Source organism: Ranitomeya imitator, chromosome 1, assembly GCF_032444005.1.
Source record: "Ranitomeya imitator isolate aRanImi1 chromosome 1, aRanImi1.pri, whole genome shotgun sequence".
NCBI classification, from domain to species: domain Eukaryota; kingdom Metazoa; phylum Chordata; class Amphibia; order Anura; family Dendrobatidae; genus Ranitomeya; species Ranitomeya imitator.
In genome coordinates, this window is record NC_091282.1 from 740,802,655 (window position 1) to 740,822,365 (window position 19,711).

The 19,711-nt window shown below is 45.0% G+C and overlaps 1 protein-coding gene across 1 annotated transcript in view; it reads left to right on the plus strand.

Moving 5' to 3' along the window:
- The window catches only part of BRF1 (BRF1 general transcription factor IIIB subunit), a 372,560-nt gene that overhangs the window by 17,633 nt on the left and 335,216 nt on the right, over positions 1–19,711 (plus strand). Inside the window, exon 2 of the mRNA XM_069734087.1 lies at positions 17,329–17,409. Coding sequence (XP_069590188.1) covers positions 17,329–17,409 — 81 coding nt within the window. The remainder of the gene's footprint in view (positions 1–17,328; positions 17,410–19,711) is intronic.

Genomic DNA, 19,711 nt, shown 5'->3' on the forward strand with positions numbered 1-19,711 from the left:
TTTTGTCCCTTTTAGCAGGTCAGTCAGAGGCGCAGCCATCGTGGCGAAGTTTGGGATGCACCTCCTGTAATATCCCACGATTCCCAGGAAGGCTTTAACTTGCTTCTTGGAAACTGGTTTTGGCCACGTTTGAATTGCCTCCACTTTACTGATTTGGGGTTTTATTTCTCCGTGACCCACTATGTATCCAAGGTACTTAGCTTCTTCTTTACCCAAGGCACACTTCTTTGGGTTTATAGTAAATCCGGCCTCTCTTATAGCATCCAACACCGCTTGGACTTTCTCCAGATGACTCTCCCAGTCCGGGCTAAAGATGACGATATCATCTAGGTACGCAGCAGCGTAGGCCTTATGGGGTGCAAGAACTCTATCCATAGCCCTCTGGAAGGTCGCCGGAGCTCCCTGTAGGCCAAACGGCATCCGGGCATACTGGAAGCATCCATCAGGTGTCGAAAAGGCTGTCTTCTCCTTGGCTTCGTGCGCCATGGGGATCTGCCAATACCCCTTTGTCAGATCCAAGGTGGATATATATCTGGCGTGCCCAAGCCTTTCGATGAGCTCATCAATACGGGGCATGGGATAAGCGTCGAACTTGGAGACCTCATTCAACTTCCGATAGTCGTTGCAAAACCTCCACTCTCCATCAGGTTTTGGGACCAGGACAATTGGGCTCGACCAACCGCTCTTGGATTCCTCAATGACTCCAAGCTTCAACATACGCTCCACTTCCTTGGAGATAACTTCTCGACGAGCCTCAGGAATACGATAAGGTTTCACATTCACCCGCACATGGGGCTCTGTTAGGACCTCGTGCTCTATGACCTTCGTGTATCCTGGCAATTCTGAAAACAGGTCCCTGTTTTTCTGGAGTAACTCCCGGCACTGCTGTTTCTGGGTTTTCGATAGCGTCTCTGCTATAGTAACCGCTCCAACCTCACCTTCTGGGTTGCTTAACAATGACGGAGTAACTGTCGGCTCTCTATCTTGCCATGGCTTGATGAGGTTGACATGGTAAACTTGGAATGGTTTCCGTCTTCCTGGTTGGTGAATTTTATAATTTACCTCACCAAATTTCTCGACAACCTCATATGGCCCTTGCCATTTGGCCAAGAACTTGCTTTCCACCGTTGGAACTAACACCAGAACTCGGTCTCCCGAATTGAACTGCCTCACTCTTGCAGACCGGTTGTAGACCCTGGCTTGAGCTTCTTGTGCTTGGAGAAGGTGTTCTTTCACGATAGGCATCACCTTTGCAATCCTCTGCTGCATCAGGGCCACATGCTCAATGACGCTTCTGTGGGGCGTGACTTCGGCTTCCCAGGTTTCCTTGGCTATATCCAGGAGTCCTCGTGGATGTCGGCCATATAGAAGCTCAAACGGTGAGAACCCTGTGGAGGCCTGTGGAACTTCACGAATGGAAAACATCAGATAGGGTAAGAGACAATCCCAGTCTCTACCTATAGCTTTCCTCAGCATGCTCTTTAGAGTCTTGTTAAACCTCTCAACAAGACCATCTGACTGGGGATGGTACACCGAGGTCCTCAACTGGGAGATCTTCAGGGCTTTGCATAACTCCCTCATCACCTTGCTCATGAAAGGTGTACCCTGGTCAGTCAGGATCTCCTTTGGCAGACCTGTCCGGGAAAAGACATGGACCAACTCGCGGGCTATGCTCTTTGAGGAAGAATTCCTCAAGGGAATTGCCTCAGGATAGCGTGTGGCATAGTCCAGGATGACTAATATATACTGATGGCCCCGAGCTGATTTAACTAAGGGACCGACCAAGTCCATGGCAATTCTCTCGAACGGTACCTCAATAATGGGCAGTGGCACAAGGGGGTTCCGGAAATGAGGAGTAGGAGCAGTTAGCTGACATGTAGGGCAGGACCTGCAATAGTTCACTATTTCCTGGTGACACCCAGGCCAATAGAACCTCTGCACAACCCGTTCCTGCGTTTTTTCCACCCCTAGGTGTCCACCCAAGATGTGTGAATGGGCCATGTCCAACACTTTCCGTCTATACGGACCCGGCACTATCAACTGCTCTACCAACTCCTCCCTTATTTTCGTGACCCGGTACAACAATTCCCCCCTCAACAGAAAATGGGGAAATCTTTTGTCTGCCCCCGGCTCCTGTACCACCCCGTCAATAACTGTGACATTATTAAAGGCTTCCCTCAGAGTGGGGTCCCTATGTTGGGCAGTCCCAAAATTTTCACCGGTAACCTCTAACTCCAGAATGTCAGATGTAGGGGATACTTCCTCCTCATCCCCAACCAGAACACAAAAAGGAAAGCTGTCTGCCTCTGGGTGTGGCGATACCGTTCCAGGGTTCACTGGTTCCCTGCCAGGGAGCTCAGAACCCTTTCCCCACAAATCCCAAAACAAACAGAAATTCCGGCCAATAATTATAGGGTGCAACAAGTCCTGAACTACGCCGACTATGTGGGATTCAGTGCCACATGCCGTTTCAATGTCCACCCTGGCCATAGGGTAGTCCTTTGCATCACCATGTATGCACCGCACTCCGACCTTCTTTCCTGGGAGCAGATGAAGAGGAAAAGTGGCCCTCACCAGGGTCACTAGGCTCCCCGAGTCTAACAGTGCCGTTACTGCTCGACCGTTCACCTTTACGGGACACGCTTGAGGTCCCTCGTTGGATGGAGAGTTCACACTGCAGACTGGATACGCATAGTATGAACAACGGCGTCCCATGCTGCAGTCCATCTGCTCAGTGGCTTGGGAACAACGGGCAGCTATATGTCCTGGCTTGTGGCACCTCCAACAAATAACATCACCCGTGGGGACCTTGGGCACCACCTCCCCCGCCCTTTGTGACCTTGGACGCACCACCCCTTTTTGGGACTCAGCTGCCCTCTGGGACCCCCAGTACGGCATGGGCTGCCTCCCGAAGGAGCCTTCCAACCCTTGGTATCTCTCAACCAGTCCGATCAGCTCGTCGTCATTCTGGGGATCACCCTGGGCAACCCAAGACTGTATAGGCCTCGGGAGGGAATGGACAAACCGATCCATCATCACCCGTTCTACCATCTGTGCAGGCGCAGAGGTCTCTGGCTGCAGCCATTTCTGGACCAGGTGCAACAGATCAAACATTTGGGAACGAGGTGGTTTGTCCCGGTGATAGCCCCAGGAGTGAACTCGCTGTGCCCTGACAGTCAGTGTCACCCCCAGACGTGCGAGAATCTCGGCTTTCAATTTGTGATACTCTTTGGCATCCTGCAAGGTCAAATCATAGTACGCCTTCTGGGGTTCTCCCGTCAGGTATGGCGCAAGTACCTCTGCCCACTGCTCTGGCGGAAGTTTTTCCCTCTCAGCGACCCTCTCAAACACCGTCAGGAAGGCCTCAACATCATCCCCGGGAGTCATTTTCTGCAATGCACGTCTTACCGTCTTCCGGACGTGGGTGTCATCAGCCAAACCTGGGGTTGGGGCGCTCGCCTTGCCCTGGATGGCGGTTGCCAGAAGCTGCATCTGCTGCTGATGCTCCTGCTGGCTCTGTTGTAACTGCTGCCGTTGCTCCTGCTGGCTTTGCTGCATCTGCTGCCGTTGCTCCTGCTGGCTCTGTTGTATCTGCTGCTGGCTCTGTTGTATCTGCTGCATCAACAGCCTGTTGGTCTCTTGCTGCCTTTGCTCCTGCTGGACCAAGTGTTTCAGCAGGTCCTCCATTTTCTCCGGCAATGCTTGCTGGCTTGCAACAGCCTTGACCCAGGACATTCAAAAATAAACTCACGTCTCTGCTGGGAACGCTGCTCGCAGGTCTCCACCAATTGTAGCGATTTCACTCACTCAGCTGCGACGGCTGACACTCAGGAGACGTGTTCCTTTAACCCCTTCCCGACCTTTGACGCCACGTAGGCGTCATGAAAGTCGGTGCCATTCCGACCCATGACGCCTATGCGGCGTCATGGAAAGATCGCGTCCCTGCAGATCGGGTGAAAGGGTTAACTCCCATTTCACCCGATCTGCAGGGACAGGGGGAGTGGTAGTTTAGCCCAGGGGGGGTGGCTTCACCCCCTCGTGGCTACGATCGCTCTGATTGGCTGTTGAAAGTGAAACTGCCAATCAGAGCGATTTGTAATATTTCACCCATTATAACGGGTGAAATATTACAATCCAGCCATGGCCGATGCTGAAATATCATCGGCCATGGCTGGAAATACTAGTGTGCCCCCACCCCACCCCTCCGATCGCCCCCCCCACCCCCCCGATCTGGCCGGTACACTGCTCCGGCTCCCCTCCGTCCTGTGCTCCGCTCCCCCCCGTGCTCGTGTCCGCTCCCCCCGTGCTCCAATCACCCCCCCGTGCTCCAATCACCCCCCCGTGCTCCGTTCCACCCCCCCGTGCTCCATTCCAGCCCCCCCGTGCTCCGTTCCACGCCCCCCGCGCTCCGTTCCACCCCTCCCGCGCTCCGATTCCCCCCCCCCGTGCTCCGATCCCCCCCCCCGTGGTCCCCCCCCACCCTATCATACTTACCGATCCAGCCGTGGTCCCGTCCGTCTTCTCCCGGGCGCCGCCATCTTCCAAAATGGCGGGCGCATGCGCAGTGCGCCCGCCGAATCTGCCGGCCGGCAGATTCGTTCCAAAGTGCATTTTGATCACTGAGATATAATCTATCTCAGTGATCAAAATAAAAAAATAAATAAATGACCCCCCCCCCCCCCCTTTGTCACCCCCATAGGTAGGGACAATAAAAAAATAAAGAAATTTTTTTTTTTCCACTAATGTTAGAATAGGGTTAGGGTTAGGGGTAGGGGTAGGGCTAGGGGTAGGGTTAGGGGTAGGGGTAGGGTTAGGGCTAGGGTTAGGGTTTCGGTATGTGCACACGTATTCTGGTCCTCTGCAGATTTTTCCGCTGCGGATTTGATAAATCCGCAGTGCTAAACCGCTGCGGATTTATGGCGGATTTACCGCGGTTTTTCTGCGCATTTCACTGCGGTTTTACAACTGCGATTTTCTATTTGAGCAGTTGTAAAACCGCTGCGGAATCCGCACAAAGAAGTGACATTCTGCGGAATGTAAACCGCTGCGTTTCCGTGCAGTTTTTCCGCAGCATGGGCACAGCGATTTTTGTTTCCCGTAGGTTTACATTGAACTGTAAACTCATGGGAAACTGCTGCGGATCCGCAGCGTTTTCCGCAGCGTGTGCACATACCTTTAGAATTAGGCTATGTGCACACGGTGCGGATTTGGCTGCGGATTCGCAGCAGTGTTCCATCAGGTTTACAGTACCATGTAAACATATGGAAAACCAAATCCGCTGTGCCCATGGTGCGGAAAATACCACGCGGAAACGCTGCGTTGTATTTTCCGCAGCATGTCAATTCTTTGTGCGGATTCCGCAGCGTTTTACACCTGTTCCTCAATAGGAATCCGCAGGTGAAATCCGCACAAAAAACACTGGAAATCCGCGGAAAATCCGCAGGTAAAACGCAGTGCCTTTTACCCGCGGATTTTTCAAAAATGGTGCGAAAATATCTCACACGAATCCGCAACGTGGGCACATAGCCTTAGGGTTAGGGTTGGAATTAGGGTTGTGGTTATGGTTAGGGGTGTGTTGGGGTTAGGGTTGTGGTTAGGGGTGTGTTGCGGTTAGGGTTGTGTTTAGGGTTATGGCTACAGTTGGGATTAGGGTTAGGGGTGTGTTGGGGTTAGTGTTGGATGTAGAATTGAGGGGTTACCACTGTTTAGGCACATCAGGGGTCTCCAAACGCAACATGGCGCCACCATTGATTCCAGCCAATCTCGTATTCAAAAAGTCAAATGGTGCTCCCTCACTTCCGAGCCCTGACGTGTGCCCAAACAGTGGTTTACCCCCACATATGGGGTACCAGCATACTCAGGACAAACTGCACAACAATTACTGGGGTCCAATTTCTCCTGTTACCCTTGTGAATCAAAAAAAATGCTTGCTAAAACATAATTTTTGAGGAAAGAAAAATGATTTTTTATTTTCACGGCTCTGCGTTGTAAACGTCTGTGAAGCACTTGGGGGTTCAAAGTGCTCACCACATATCTAGATAAGTTCCTTGGGGGGTCTAATTTCTAAAATGGGGTCACTTGTGGGGGTTTCTACTGTTTAGGCACACCAGGGGCTCTGCAAACGCAACGTGACACCCGCAGACCATTCCATCAAAGTCTGCATTTCAAAAGTCACTACTTCCCTTCTGAGCCCCGACGTGTGCCCAAACAGTGGTTTACCCCCACTCATGGGGTATCAGCGTACTCAGGAGAAACTGGACAACAACTTTTGGGGTCCAATTTCTCCTGTAACCCTTGGGAAAAATTAAAAATTCTGGGCTAAATAATTATTTTTGAGGAAAGAAAACGTATTTATTATTTTCACGGCTCTGCATTATAAACTTCTATGAAGCACTTGGGGGTTCAAAGTGCTCACCACACATCTAGATAAGTTCCTTTCGGGGTCTAGTTTCCAAAATGGGGTCACTTGTGGGGGGTTTCTACTGTTTAGGCACATCAGGGGCTCTGCAAACGCAACGTGACGCCCGCAGAGCATTCCATCAAAGTCTGCATTTCAAAACGTCACTACTTCAATTCCAAGCCCCGGCATGTGCCCAAACAGTAGTTTACCCCCACATATGGGGTATCACCATACTCAGGAGAAACTGGACAACAAATATTGGGGTCAAATTTCTCCTGTTACCCTTGGGAAAATTAAAAAATTCTGGGCTAAATAATTATTTTTGAGGAAAGAAAATGTATTTATTATTTTCACGGCTCTGCATTATAAACTTCTATGAAGCACTTGGGGGTTCAAAGTGCTCACCACACATCTAGATAAGTTCCTTTGGGGGTCTAGTTTCCAAAATGGGGTCACTTGTGGGGGGTTTCTACTGTTAAGCCACATCAGGGGCTCTGCAAACGCAACGTGACGCCCACAGAGCATTCCATCAAAGTCTGCATTTCAAAACGTCACTACTTCACTTCCGAGCCCCGGCATGTGCCCAAACAGTGATTTACCCCCACATATGGGGTATCAGCGTACTCAGGAGAAACTGGACAACAACTTTTGGGGTCAAATTTCTCCTGTTACCCTTGGGAAAATAAAAAATTGCAGGCTAAAAGATCATTTTTGAGAAAATAATTTTTTTTTTTTTTTCATGGCTCTGCGTTATAAACTTCTGTGAAGCACTTGGGGGTTCAAAGTCCTCACCACACATCTAGATTAGTTCCTTTGGGGGTCTAGTTTCCAAAATGGTGTCATTTCTGGGGGATCTCCAATGTTTAGGCACACAGGGGCTCTCCAAACGTGACATGGTGTCCGCTAATGATTGGAGCTAATTTTCCATTTAAAAAGCCAAATGGCGTGCCATCCCTTCCGAGCCCTGCCGTGCGCCCAAACAGTGGTTTACCCCCACATATTGGGTATCTGCGTACTCAGGACAAACAGGACAACAATATTTGGGGTCCAATTTCTCCTATTATCCTTGGAAAAATAGGAAATTCCAGGCTAAAAAATCATTTTTGAGGAAAGAAAAATTATTTTTTATTTTCATGGCTCTGCGTTATAAACTTCTGTGAAGCACCTGGGGGTTTAAAGTGCTCAATATGCATCTAGATAAGTTCCTTGGGGGGTCTAGTTTCCAAAATGGGGTCACTTGTGGGGGAGCTCCAATGTTTAGGCACACAGGGGCTCTCCAAACGCGACATGGTGTCCGCTAACAATTGGAGCTAATTTTCCATTCAAAAAGTCAAATGGCGCGCCTTCCCTTCCGAGCCCTGCCGAGTGCCCAAACAGTGGTTTACCCCCACATATGAGGTATCGACGTACTCGGGAGAAATTGCCCAACAAATTTTATGATCCATTTTACCCTACTGCCCATGTGAAAATGAAAAAATTGAGGCGAAAAGAATTTTTTTGTGAAAAAAAAAGTACTTTTTCATTTTTACAGATCAATTTGTGAAGCACCTGAGGGTTTAAAGTGCTCACTAGGCATCTAAATAAGTTCCTTGGGGGGTCTAGTTTCCAAAATGGGGTCACTTGTGGGGGAGCGCCAATGTTTAGGCACACAGGAGCTCTCCAAACGCGACATGGTGTCCGCTAACGATGGAAATAATTTTTCATTCAAAAAGTCAAATGGCGCTCCTTCCCTTCCGAGCCTTACCATGTGCCCAAACAGTGGTTTACCCCCACATGTGAGGTATTGGTGTACTCAGGAGAAATTGCCCAACACATTTTAGGATCCATTTTATCCTGTTGCCCATGTGAAAATGAAAAAATTGAGGCTAAAAGAATTTTTTTGTGAAAAAAAAGTACTTTTTCATTTTTACGGATTAATTTGTGAAGCACCTGGGGGTTCAAAGTGCTCACTATGCATCTAGATAAGTTCCTTGGGGCGTCTAGTTTCCAAAATGGGGTCACTTGTGGGGGAGCTCCAATTTTTAGGCACACGGGGGCTCTCCAAACGTGACATGGTGTCCGCTAAAGAGTGGAGCCAATTTTTGATTCAAAAAGTCAAATGGCGCTCCTTCCCTTCCAAGCCCTGCCGTGCGCCCAAACAGTGGTTTACCCCCACATATGAGGTATCAGCGTACTCAGGACAAATTGGACAACAACTTTCGTGGTTCAGTTTCTCCTTTTACCATTGGGAAAATAAAAAAATTGTTGCTAAAAGATAATTTTTGTGACTAAAAAGTTAAATGTTCATTTTTTCCTTCCATGTTGCTTCTGCTGCTGTGAAGCACCTGAAGGGTTAATAAACTTCTTGAATGTGGTTTTGAGTACCTTGAGGGGTGCAGTTTTTAGAATGGTGTCACTTTTGGGTATTTTCAGCCATATAGACCCCTCAAACTGACTTCAAATGTGAGGTGGTCCCTAAAAAAAATGGTTTTGTAAATTTCGTTGTAAAAATGAGAAATCGCTGGTCAAATTTTAACCCTTATAACTTCCTAACAAAAAAAAATTTTGTTTCCAAAATTGTGCTGATGTAAAGTAAACATGTGGGAAATGTTATTTATTAACTATTTTGTGTCACATATCTCTCTGGTTTAACAGAATAAAATTTCAAAATGTGAAAATTGCGAAATTTTCAAAATTTTCGCCAAATTTCCGTTTTTATCACAAATAAACGCAGAATTTATTGACCTAAATTTACCACTAACATGAAGCCCAATATGTCACGAAAAAACAATCTCAGAACCGCTAGGATCCGTTGAAGCGTTCCTGAGTTATTACCTCATAAAGGGACACTGGTCAGAATTGCAAAAAACGGCAAGGTCTTTAAGGTCAAAATAGGCTGGGTCATGAAGGGGTTAAAGTTCACTGGGTTTATTGCTTCATAAACCATGTGGCAAAACAACAGAAAGCAAAATAGCCTTTGGTTCAGGCAAAGGAAAACAAGTGTCCAGTTCATCCGGCTCAGTCCTGAAGCCGAACACACTCAGGAGGGTTTCACCTCCACACATATCTGCTGTGTAAAGGATTAGCCAGTCTTATATAGGACTAACCACACCCAGTAATCTATCACATGATTAGCCATGTGGTCTGACATCACCACAGGTCCCGAAACACAAACATATGGTTATATAAAACAACGCAATATTCCGGGCTACATTACAGCAACAAGGCACTTATGTGGCACATACCTCCCATCGACTACACACCCTTTAGCCATGCTACAACACGTACAGTATTTTTCGCGTTTTTTCGCTATAAAAACGTGATAAAAACGCGAAAAAAATGCTTACATATGCCTCCTATTATTTACAATGTATTCCGCATTTCTTGTGCAAATGTTGCCTTTTTTTCCGCGAAAAAACCGCATCGCGGAGAAAAAAAAGCAACATGTTCATTAAATTTGCAGAATTGCAGTGACTCCGCACACCTAGGAATGCATTGATCTGCTTACTTTCCGCATGGGGCTGTGCACACCATGCGGGAAGTAAGCAGATTATGTGCGGTTGGTACCCAGGGTGGAGGAGAGGAGACTCTCCTCCACGGACTGGGGACCATATAATTGGTTAAAAAAAAAAGAATTAAAATAAAAAATAGTCATATACTCACCTCTGATGGCCCCAGGAGTGTTCCTGCCTCTCAGCGGTGCATGCTGCCGCTTCCGTTCCTACAGATGCTCTGTGTGAAGGACCTGTGATGACGTCGCGGTCTTGTGATTGGTCGCGCGACCGCTCACGTGACCGCGACGTCATGGAAGGTCCTGCACACACACACCATCTATAGTAACGGACGCCGCTGAGGAGATCGGCTGTCTGCGGGTAAGTATAACCATTTTTTTTATTTTATTATTTTTAAACATTCCATCCTTTACTATTGATGCTGCATAGGCAGCATCTATAGTAAAAAGTTGGTCACACTTGTCAAACACTATGTTTGACTAGTGTGACCAACCTGTCAGTCAGTTTTCCAAGCGATGCTACAGATCGCTTGGAAAACCTTAGCATTCTGCAAGCTAATTACGCTTGCAAAATGCTAAGAAATCCGGCAAAAAAAAAAATGCGGATTTCTTGCAGAAAATTTCCGGTTTTCTTCAGGAAATTTCTGCAAGAAATCCTGACGTGTGCACATACCCTAAATACTTTACTTTTTCCCTAATATATAACCTTGCAGACAAGAACCCGGTAGAGAATAATCCAATATCTAATGTGATAGGATTGACGTTTGCATCCATGCTAGTTCAGTGCTGCCCCATAGTACATGACGTGAGTAGAAAGCATATTGTCCCGCATCTAATCCTGTGTCTTACTTCCTCCTGTTGCTTTCTTTGAAGCCTCGGTTGCCTGCGACACATAAGAGCAGAATTGTTTTACATGTTCTAATTAAATTTGCTCTTAGCAACTTGACATGAGCGGAAAATCAACAAATGTCAGAAAAAATTGGATCTTTCTGAGCGTACGTCTGGTGAGTGACATTGTTATTCAAAGCAAAAATCGGCTCCTGAGCTTTTTCCCGTCATTGGAGTTTGAAGACCTCTTTTATATTTGCACCTTGATCAGACCCATTACAGCCGGACAGGAAATCAATTGCTTACCCTGGCTGCCAGCCATGCTGCCGTTACAACGCTGGCAGTATTGAACCATTGTACTTCATAGACTTAAGCAGTAAAGTAGCACTGCCCTTGGCTTGTTAGCCGGTAGGCGGCCACTGAAGACTTGACTTGTGCACAGATTTGTATACAATCACTATAAATGATCTATATTTCCATGGCGGGTTATGTAGATCATTGGCATCTGTAAAAACTACAGATAGCACTCGTATGAGAAAATCTTTTTTGGGTGCTGAAAGTGTGAGCTGGATAAATAAGTGGCTATACAAAGCTCAAGAAAGACATACACGATAGATAAATCGACCGATACTTATCTAATGTGTAATGGGGCCCACCAGTATCTGATTCCATCTTGCCTTATTAGTCATTTCCCAGAAGCGCATCATCATACATTACCAGTTGCAATAAACGTGCACTCTCAGCGCATCCATGCAGATGTGTGTATGTGGGAGTTGGAAGAGAGATGTATCTGCTGTCTTGTGTGCAGAGGCGGCCCTACAGCTTGCATTTCAATATAAGATGTGCTGCAGTTTCTTCTTTGTACACTAGGTTGCAGTATTCATAAGATTCAAGTTTTCAGGTTAACGTGTATATGTGTGTATGTGAATAATAATTTTGTTAGAATATTTATATTAACCCCTTTACCCCCAAGGGTGGTTTGCACGTTAATGACCGGGCCAATTTTTACAATTCTGACCACTGTCCCTTTATGAGGTTATAACTCTGGAACGCTTCAATGAATCCTGGTAATTCTGACATTGTTTTCTCGTGACATATTGTACTTCATGACAATGGTAAAAATTCTTTGATAGTACCTGCGTTTATTTGTGAAAAAAACGGAAATTTGGCGAAAATTATGAAAATTTCGCAATTTTCCAACTTTTAATTTTTATGCAATTAAATCAGAGATATGTCACACAAAATACTTAATAAGTAACATTTCCCACATGTCTACTTTACATCAGCACAATTTTGGAACCAAAATTTTTTTTTGTTAGGGAGTTATAAGGGTTAAAAGTTGACCAGCAATTTCTCATTTCTACAACACCATTTTTTTTTAGGGACCACATCTCATTTGAAGTCATTTTGAGGGGTCTATATGATAGAAAATACCCAAGTGTGACACCATTCTAAAAACTACACCCCTCAAGGTGCTCAAAACCATATTCAAGAAGTTTATTAACCCTTCTGGTGCTTCACAGGAATTTTTTGAATGTTTAAATAAAAATGAACATTTAACTTTTTTTCACAAAAAATTTAATTCAGCTCCAATTTGTTTTATTTTACCAAGGGTAACAGGAGAAAATGGACCCCAAACATTGTTGTACAATTTGTCCTGAGTATGCCAATACCCCACATGTGGGGGTAAACCACTGTTTGGGCGCATGGCAGAGCTCGGAAGCGAAGGAGTGCCATTTGACTTTTCAATGCAAAATTGACTGGAATTGAGATGGGACGCCATGTTTCGTTTGGAGAGCCCCTGATGTGGCTAAACATTGAAACCCCCCACAAGTGACACCATTTTGGAAAGTAGACCCCCTAAGGAACTTATCTAGAGGTGTGGTGAGCACTTTGACCCACCAAGTGCTTCACAGAAGTTTATAATGTAGAACCGTAAAAATAAAAAATCATATTTTTTCACAAAAATTATCTTTTCGCCCCCAATTTTTTATTTTCCCAAGGGTAAGAGAAGAAATTGGACCCCAAAAGTTGTTGTACAATTTGTCCTGAGTACGCTGATAGCCCATATGTGGGGGTAAACCACTGTTTGGGCGGATGGGAGAGCTCGGAAGGGAAGGAGCGCCGTTTGACTTTTCAATGCAAAATTGACAGGAATTGAGATGGGACGCCATGTTGCGTTTGAAGAGCCACTGATGTGCCTAAACATTGAAACCCCCCACAAATGACACCATTTTGGAAAGTAGACCCCCTAAGGAACTTATCTAGAGGTGTGGTGAGCACTTTGACCCACCAAGTGCTTCACAGAAGTTTATAATGCAGAGCCGTAAAAATAAAACAAAATTTTTTTCCCACAAAAATTATTTTTTTAGCCCCCAGTTTTGTATTTTCCTGAGGGTAACAGGAGAAATTGGACCCCAAAGTTTGTTGCCCAATTTGTCCTGAGTGCGATGATACACCATATGTGGGGGGAACCACTGTTTGGGCACATGGGAGGGCTCAGAAGGGAAGGAGTGCCATTTGAATGCAGACTTAGATGGAATGGTCTGCAGGTGTCACATTGCGTTTGCAGAGCCCCTAATGTACCTAAACAGTAGAAACCCCCCACAAGTGACACCATTTTGGAAAGTAGACCCCCTTAGGAACTTATCTAGATGTGTGCTGAGCGCTTTGACCCACCAAGGGCTTCACAGAAGTTTATAATGGAGAGCCGTAAAAATAAAACAAAAATTTTTTCCCACAAAAATTATTTTTTAGCCCCCAGTTTTGTATTTTCCCGAGGGTAACAGGAGAAATTCGACCCCACAATTTGTTGTCCAATTTGTCCTAAGTGCGCTGATACCCCATATGTGGGGGGGAACCACTGTTTGGGCGCATGGGAGGGCTCGGAAGGGAAGGAGCTCCATTTGGAATGAGGACTTAGATGGAATGGTCTGCAGGTGTCACATTGCATTTGCAGAGCCCCTAATGTACCTAAACAGTAGAAACCTCCCACAAGTGACACCATTTTGGAAACTAGACCCCCTAACGAACTCATCTAGATGTGTTGTGATAGCTTTGAACCCCCAAGTGTTTCACTACAGTTTGTAACGCAGAGCCGTGAAAATTAAAAAAAAAAATCTTTCCCCCCAAAATTATTTTTTAGCCCCCAGTTTTGTATTTTCCCGAGGGTAAGAGGAGAAATTCGACCCCAAAAGTTGTTGTCCAATTTGTCCTGAGTACGCTGATACCCCGTATGTTGGGGGAAACCACCGTTTGAGCGCATGGCAGAGCTCGGAAGGGAAGGAGCGCCATTTGGAATGCAGACTTAGATGGAATGGTCTGCAGACGTCACATTGCGTTTGCAGAACCCCTAATGTACCTAAACAGTAGAAACCCCCCACAAGTGACCCCATATTGGAAACTAGACCCCCCAGGGAACTAATCTAGATGTGTTGTGAGAAATTTGAACCCCCAAGTGTTTCACTACAGTTTATAACGCAGAGCCGTGAAAATAAAAAATCTTTTTTTTTCCCACAAAAAATATGTTTTAGCCCCGAGTTTTGTATTTTCCCAAGGGTAACAGGAGAAATTGGACCCCAAAAGTTGTTGTCCTATTTGTCCTGAGTACGCTGATACCCCATATGTTGGGGTAAACCCCTGTTTGGGCACACGGGAGAGCTCGGAAGGGAAGAAGCACTGTTTTACTTTTTCAACGCAGAATTGGCTGGAATTGAGATCGGACGCCATGTCGCGTTTGGAGAGCCCCTGATGTGCCTAAACAGTGGAAACCCCACAATTATAACTGAAACCCTAATCCAAACACATCCCTAACCCTAATCCCAACAGTAACCCTAACCACACCTCTAACCCAGACACACCCCTAACCCTAATCCCAACCCTATTCCCAACCGTAAATGTAATCTAAACCCTAACTGTAACTTTAGCCCCAACCCAAACTGTAGCCCTAACCCTAGCCCTAACCCTAATCCTAACCCTAGCCCTAACCCTAACCCTAGCCCTAACCCTAGCCCTAACCCTAACCCTAGCCCTAACCCTAGCCCTAACCCTAGCCCTAACCCTAACCCTAGCCCTAACCCTAGCCCTAACCCTAGCCCTAATGGGAAAATGGAAATAAATACATTTTTTTAATTTTTCCCTAACTAAGGGGGTGATGCAGGGGGGTTTGATTTACTTTTATAGCGGGTTTTTTGCGGATTTTTATGATTGGCAGCCGTCACACACTGAAAGACGCTTTTTATTGCAAAAAATATTTTTTGCGTTACCACATTTTGAGAGCTATAATTTTTCTATATTTTGGTCCACAGAGTCATGTGAGGTCTTGTTTTTTGCGGGACGAGTTGACGTTTTTATTGGTAACATTTTCGGGCACGTGACATTTTTTGATCGCTTTTTATTCCGATTTTTGTGAGGCAGAATGACCAAAAACCAGCTATTCATGAATTTCTTTTGGGGGAGGCGTTTATACCGTTCCGCGTTTGGTAAAATTGATAAAGCAGTTTTATTCTTCGGGTCAGTACGATTACAGCGACACCTCATTTATATCATTTTTTTATGTTTTGGCGCTGTTATACGATAAAAACTATTTTATAGAAAAAATAATTATTTTGGCATCGCTTTATTCTCAGGACTATAACTTTTTTATTTTTTTGCTGATGATGCTGTATGGCGGCTCGTTTTTTGCGGGACAAGATGACGTTTTCAGCGGTACCATGGTTATTTATATCTGTCTTTTTGATCGCGTGTTATTCCACTTTTTGTTCGGCGGTATGATAATAAAGCGTTGTTTTTTGCCTCGTTTTTTTTTTTTTTTCTTACGGTGTTTACTGAAGGGGTTAACTAGTGGGCCAGTTTTATAGGTCGGGCCGTTACGGACGCGGCGATACTAAATATGTCTACTTTTATTGTTTTTTTTTTTTTATTTAGATAAAGAAATGTATCTATGGGAATAATATATATTTTTTTTTTTTTCATTATTTTGGAATATTTTTTTTTTTCTTTACACATTTGAAAATTTTTTTTTTTACTTTTTTACTTTGTCCCAGGGGGGACATCACAGATCAGTGATCTGACAGTTTGCACAGCACTCTGTCAGATCACTGATCTGACATGCAGCGCTGCAGCCTTCACAGTGCCTGCTCTGAGCAGGCTCTGTGAAGCCACCTCCCTCCCTGCAGGACTCGGATCTGCGGCCATCTTGGATCCGAGGCTCGAGCAGGGAGGGAGGGAGGTAAGACCCTCGCAGCAACGCGATCACATCGCGTTGCTGCGGGGGGCTCAGGGAAGCCCGCAGGGAGCCCCCTCCCTGCGCGGTGCTTCCCTGCACCGCCGGCACATCGCGATCATGTTTGATCGCGGTGTGCCAGGGGTTAATGTGCCGGGGGCGGTCCGTGACCGCTCCCAGCACATAGTGCCGGATGTCAGCTGCGATAAACAGCTGACACCCGGTCGCGATCGGCCGCGCTCCCCCCGTGAGCGCCGCCGATCGCGCTGGACGTACTATCCCGTCCATGGTCATAGGGGCCCACCCCACATGGACGGGATAGTACGTCCGATGTCAGAAAGGGGTTAAATGCTTGCCGTGGAACATGTTAGCGCTATATAAATATGTCCACTTAGGAAGCAACACTGTTTGACAATCAATTTCACATGCTGTTGTGCAAATGGAATAGACAACAGATGGAAATTATTGGCAATTATCAAGACACACTCAATAAAGGAGTGGTTCTGCAGGTGGGGACCACAGACCACATCTCCGTACCAATGCTTTCTGGCTGATGTTGTGGTCACTTTTGAATGTTGGTTGTGCTTTCACACTTGTGGTAGCATGAGACGGACTCTACAACCCACACAAGTGGCTCAGGTAGTGCAGCTCATCCAGGATGGCACATCAATGCGAGCTGTGGCAAGAAGGTTTTCTGTGTCTGTCAGCGTAGTATCCAGAGGCTGGAGGTGCTACCAGGAGACAGGCAAGCATACCAGGAGACGTGGGGGGGGGGGCCGTAGGAGGGCAACAATCCAGCAGCAGGACCGCTACCTCAGCCTTTGTGCAAGGAGGAACAGTAGGAGCACTGCCATAGTCCTGCAAAATGACCTCCAGGAGATCCCTCAGGAGACCATCCGCCGCCTCATCAGGAGCATGACCAGGCATTGTAGGGAGGTCATACAGGCACATGGAGGCTACACACACTACTGAGCATAATTTCCTTGTCTTGAGGCATTTCCACTGAAGTTGGATCAGCCTGTAACTACATTTTCCACTTTGATTTTGAGCATCATTCCAGCTCCCACATATTAGTTGTAATTTACGTCGATAATTTTTAGGTTTTATTGTTCTCAACACATTCCACTATGTAATGAATAAAGATTTACAACTGGAATATTTCATTCAGTGATATCTAAGATGTGGGATTTTAGTGTTCCTTCTATTTCTTGAAGGTGTGTGAGTGTGCGTGCGTGCGTATGTGTATATATATATATATATATATATATATATATATATATATATATATATATATATATATATATATATATATATATATATAATTAACCATTTGTTGTGCAGTCTGTGGTCACTACGCAGCCTTATCTTTCTCCAAATCTTTTCCAGGTATTGGAAAATCTTCCACACTTGTCGGGGGTTTTCACACAAATTTGGGAAAGGAATCTCGGACCCAAACACTACAGAATGGTACGTAGATTCACCAAGACTTACCGTATATATATTTTTGATGTGTGTATATGCCTTTACATAGTGCTCACCTCAATCGTATAGAGCAGGCGTCAATTCCTCTATAGCCAAATGCATGCACAATGTTACCCTTAACTTTCTATCATCTATCTATCTATCTATCTATCTATCTATCTATCTATCTATCTATCTATCTATCTATCTATCTATCTATCTATCATTTGTGTATGCCCCTGGCTGTAGATGAGACAAAGTTTGTTCTATAAGATGGAACCGAGCAATGTATGAATTCATAGGTGTACATCCATATTTGTTTCTTGTAATCCTTAATTTTACAAAAATGTAAACTGAATTTATAAAAGTTTTTTTTTTTTCTGCCAAGTTTCTTAATGGGAAGTGTCCTGAGCTGGCTCACTTCTTTATTTTTGTTAAAAGTTATATTCTCACACTAAAAACAGAATTCTCAATAAAGGTGGCCAAAGTATTACCGTAAGTGTTTATTTGTAGTTTTAACCTTCACAGCGACACTCAAAGCCTTCATCAAGACAGGCCCATGTTACCTGAATGGTCTTAGTTCTTCAGATCAGAGCATCCTGGTGCCTGACTTTGCAAGGCCATCGGTGATAATGTTATCACATATCTAATAACATAGCAATATGCAATAACATTAAGGTCATGTTCAATAGCTCAGTATTTTACATCAATATTTGTAAGACAAAACCAGGAGTGGAACAATTAGAGGAAAAGTATAATAGAAACATATGCACCACTTCTGCATTTATCACCCACTCCTGGTTTTGGCTTACAAATACTGAGGTAAAATACTGACCAAATGCTGAACATGTGAACGATGCCTAAAGATGGCTATACCAAACAATCCAGTTCAATTAGTGACACCATTGTTTCACATGTATGCATAATGTTAAGTGCCACCATACATTTACTTTAAAGGGGTTGTCTAGTCACTCCCTCTTGATGACTATCCAAGCAAATCTACATTTGACTAATCCATCTACTGTCAAACCTGTTTTTCGAATTTAAAGGACTTTTTAACATTTTTAACCATGAGATCAGTGGGGGTCCGACACCAAGCACCTCCACTGATCAGCAGAAAAGACTTCCAGTGGTGGGATGTAAGCACACTGAATGTAGTTTCTTCCATTAAAGCAATTGCCTTTGTTATATGCTCTGAAGAAAATGCTATATTTCTTACATTTTTTTGCCCCCCTAGGGAGGGTTTTTGAATTAATTTCAATTGTATATTATATTTCTGAAATTACTGTAATGTATGTAATGTATGTATGATGGAAAAAATATAGGTTGATATGTCTGTGACTTGCACTGTCACAGCTTTTTACAAATTTGACATATACAGAAATAACACGTTTTTATTTTTATTTTTTATTTTCTTTATTAAAAAAAAATCTATTCACCTTCTTGTTTAACTGCTTTAAAGGGGTTGTCCTCTATCTGAACAATTCCTTTTTAAATGAAGTAGTGCTCACCCCATGTAAGCGCTGCAGCCAGTCAGCAGCTCCTAGTGAAGACTGCAGCTGCTGAATTTTTGGGACTACTTAACATATGCAGGATTATGCATTGCAAGAGCTGTGACGTCCAGCGCGGGCGCCAGTCGTGTCTTGTAGCCGAACTTGCTCCGATTGCTGCAGTTTGACCTCTTAGATGCTGCTGTCGGTGGTGACAGCAGCATATAAGAGGTTAGGAATAGGGGAGGGTTGTCACTTCTGATATCCATTGCTGCCACCCTCCTTCAATCTTACTACAATGGGTGGTCGTGGCAGCCGAAGGCCTAATGAGGGCATGTGTTTAAGTTATTGCTGGTATAAGTCCCCTCAGACATCTAAAAAAAACATATATTTTTTTTTTTTAAAGAAAAAGTGTAAATCTAAGCTTCCATCAGGTGATGGATTGCTGGGGATTGTGCCTCCCCTGAGGTGAAGCTCCGCTCAGGTTGCCCTTTACCTTAGAGTTTATCAGGCGGCGTCACGTACAGATATGTTCTGTGGTAGAGAAGTACTGTAAGTTCTGTGGGATTTTTACCACAGAAATTAGCTCAATTGTGTCCCTAAATGCTGCAAATGGTCAAAAGGTAGCGGGAATGTTTACCGTATATACTCAAGTATAAGCCGACCCGAGTATAAGCCGACCCCCCTAATTTTGCCACAAAAAACTGGGAAAACTTATTGACTCGATTATAAGCCTAGGGTGGAAATGCAGCATTTACCGGTGAATTTCAAAAATAAAAATAGATCATTCTTGCCCCATAGCTGTGCCATATAGTGCT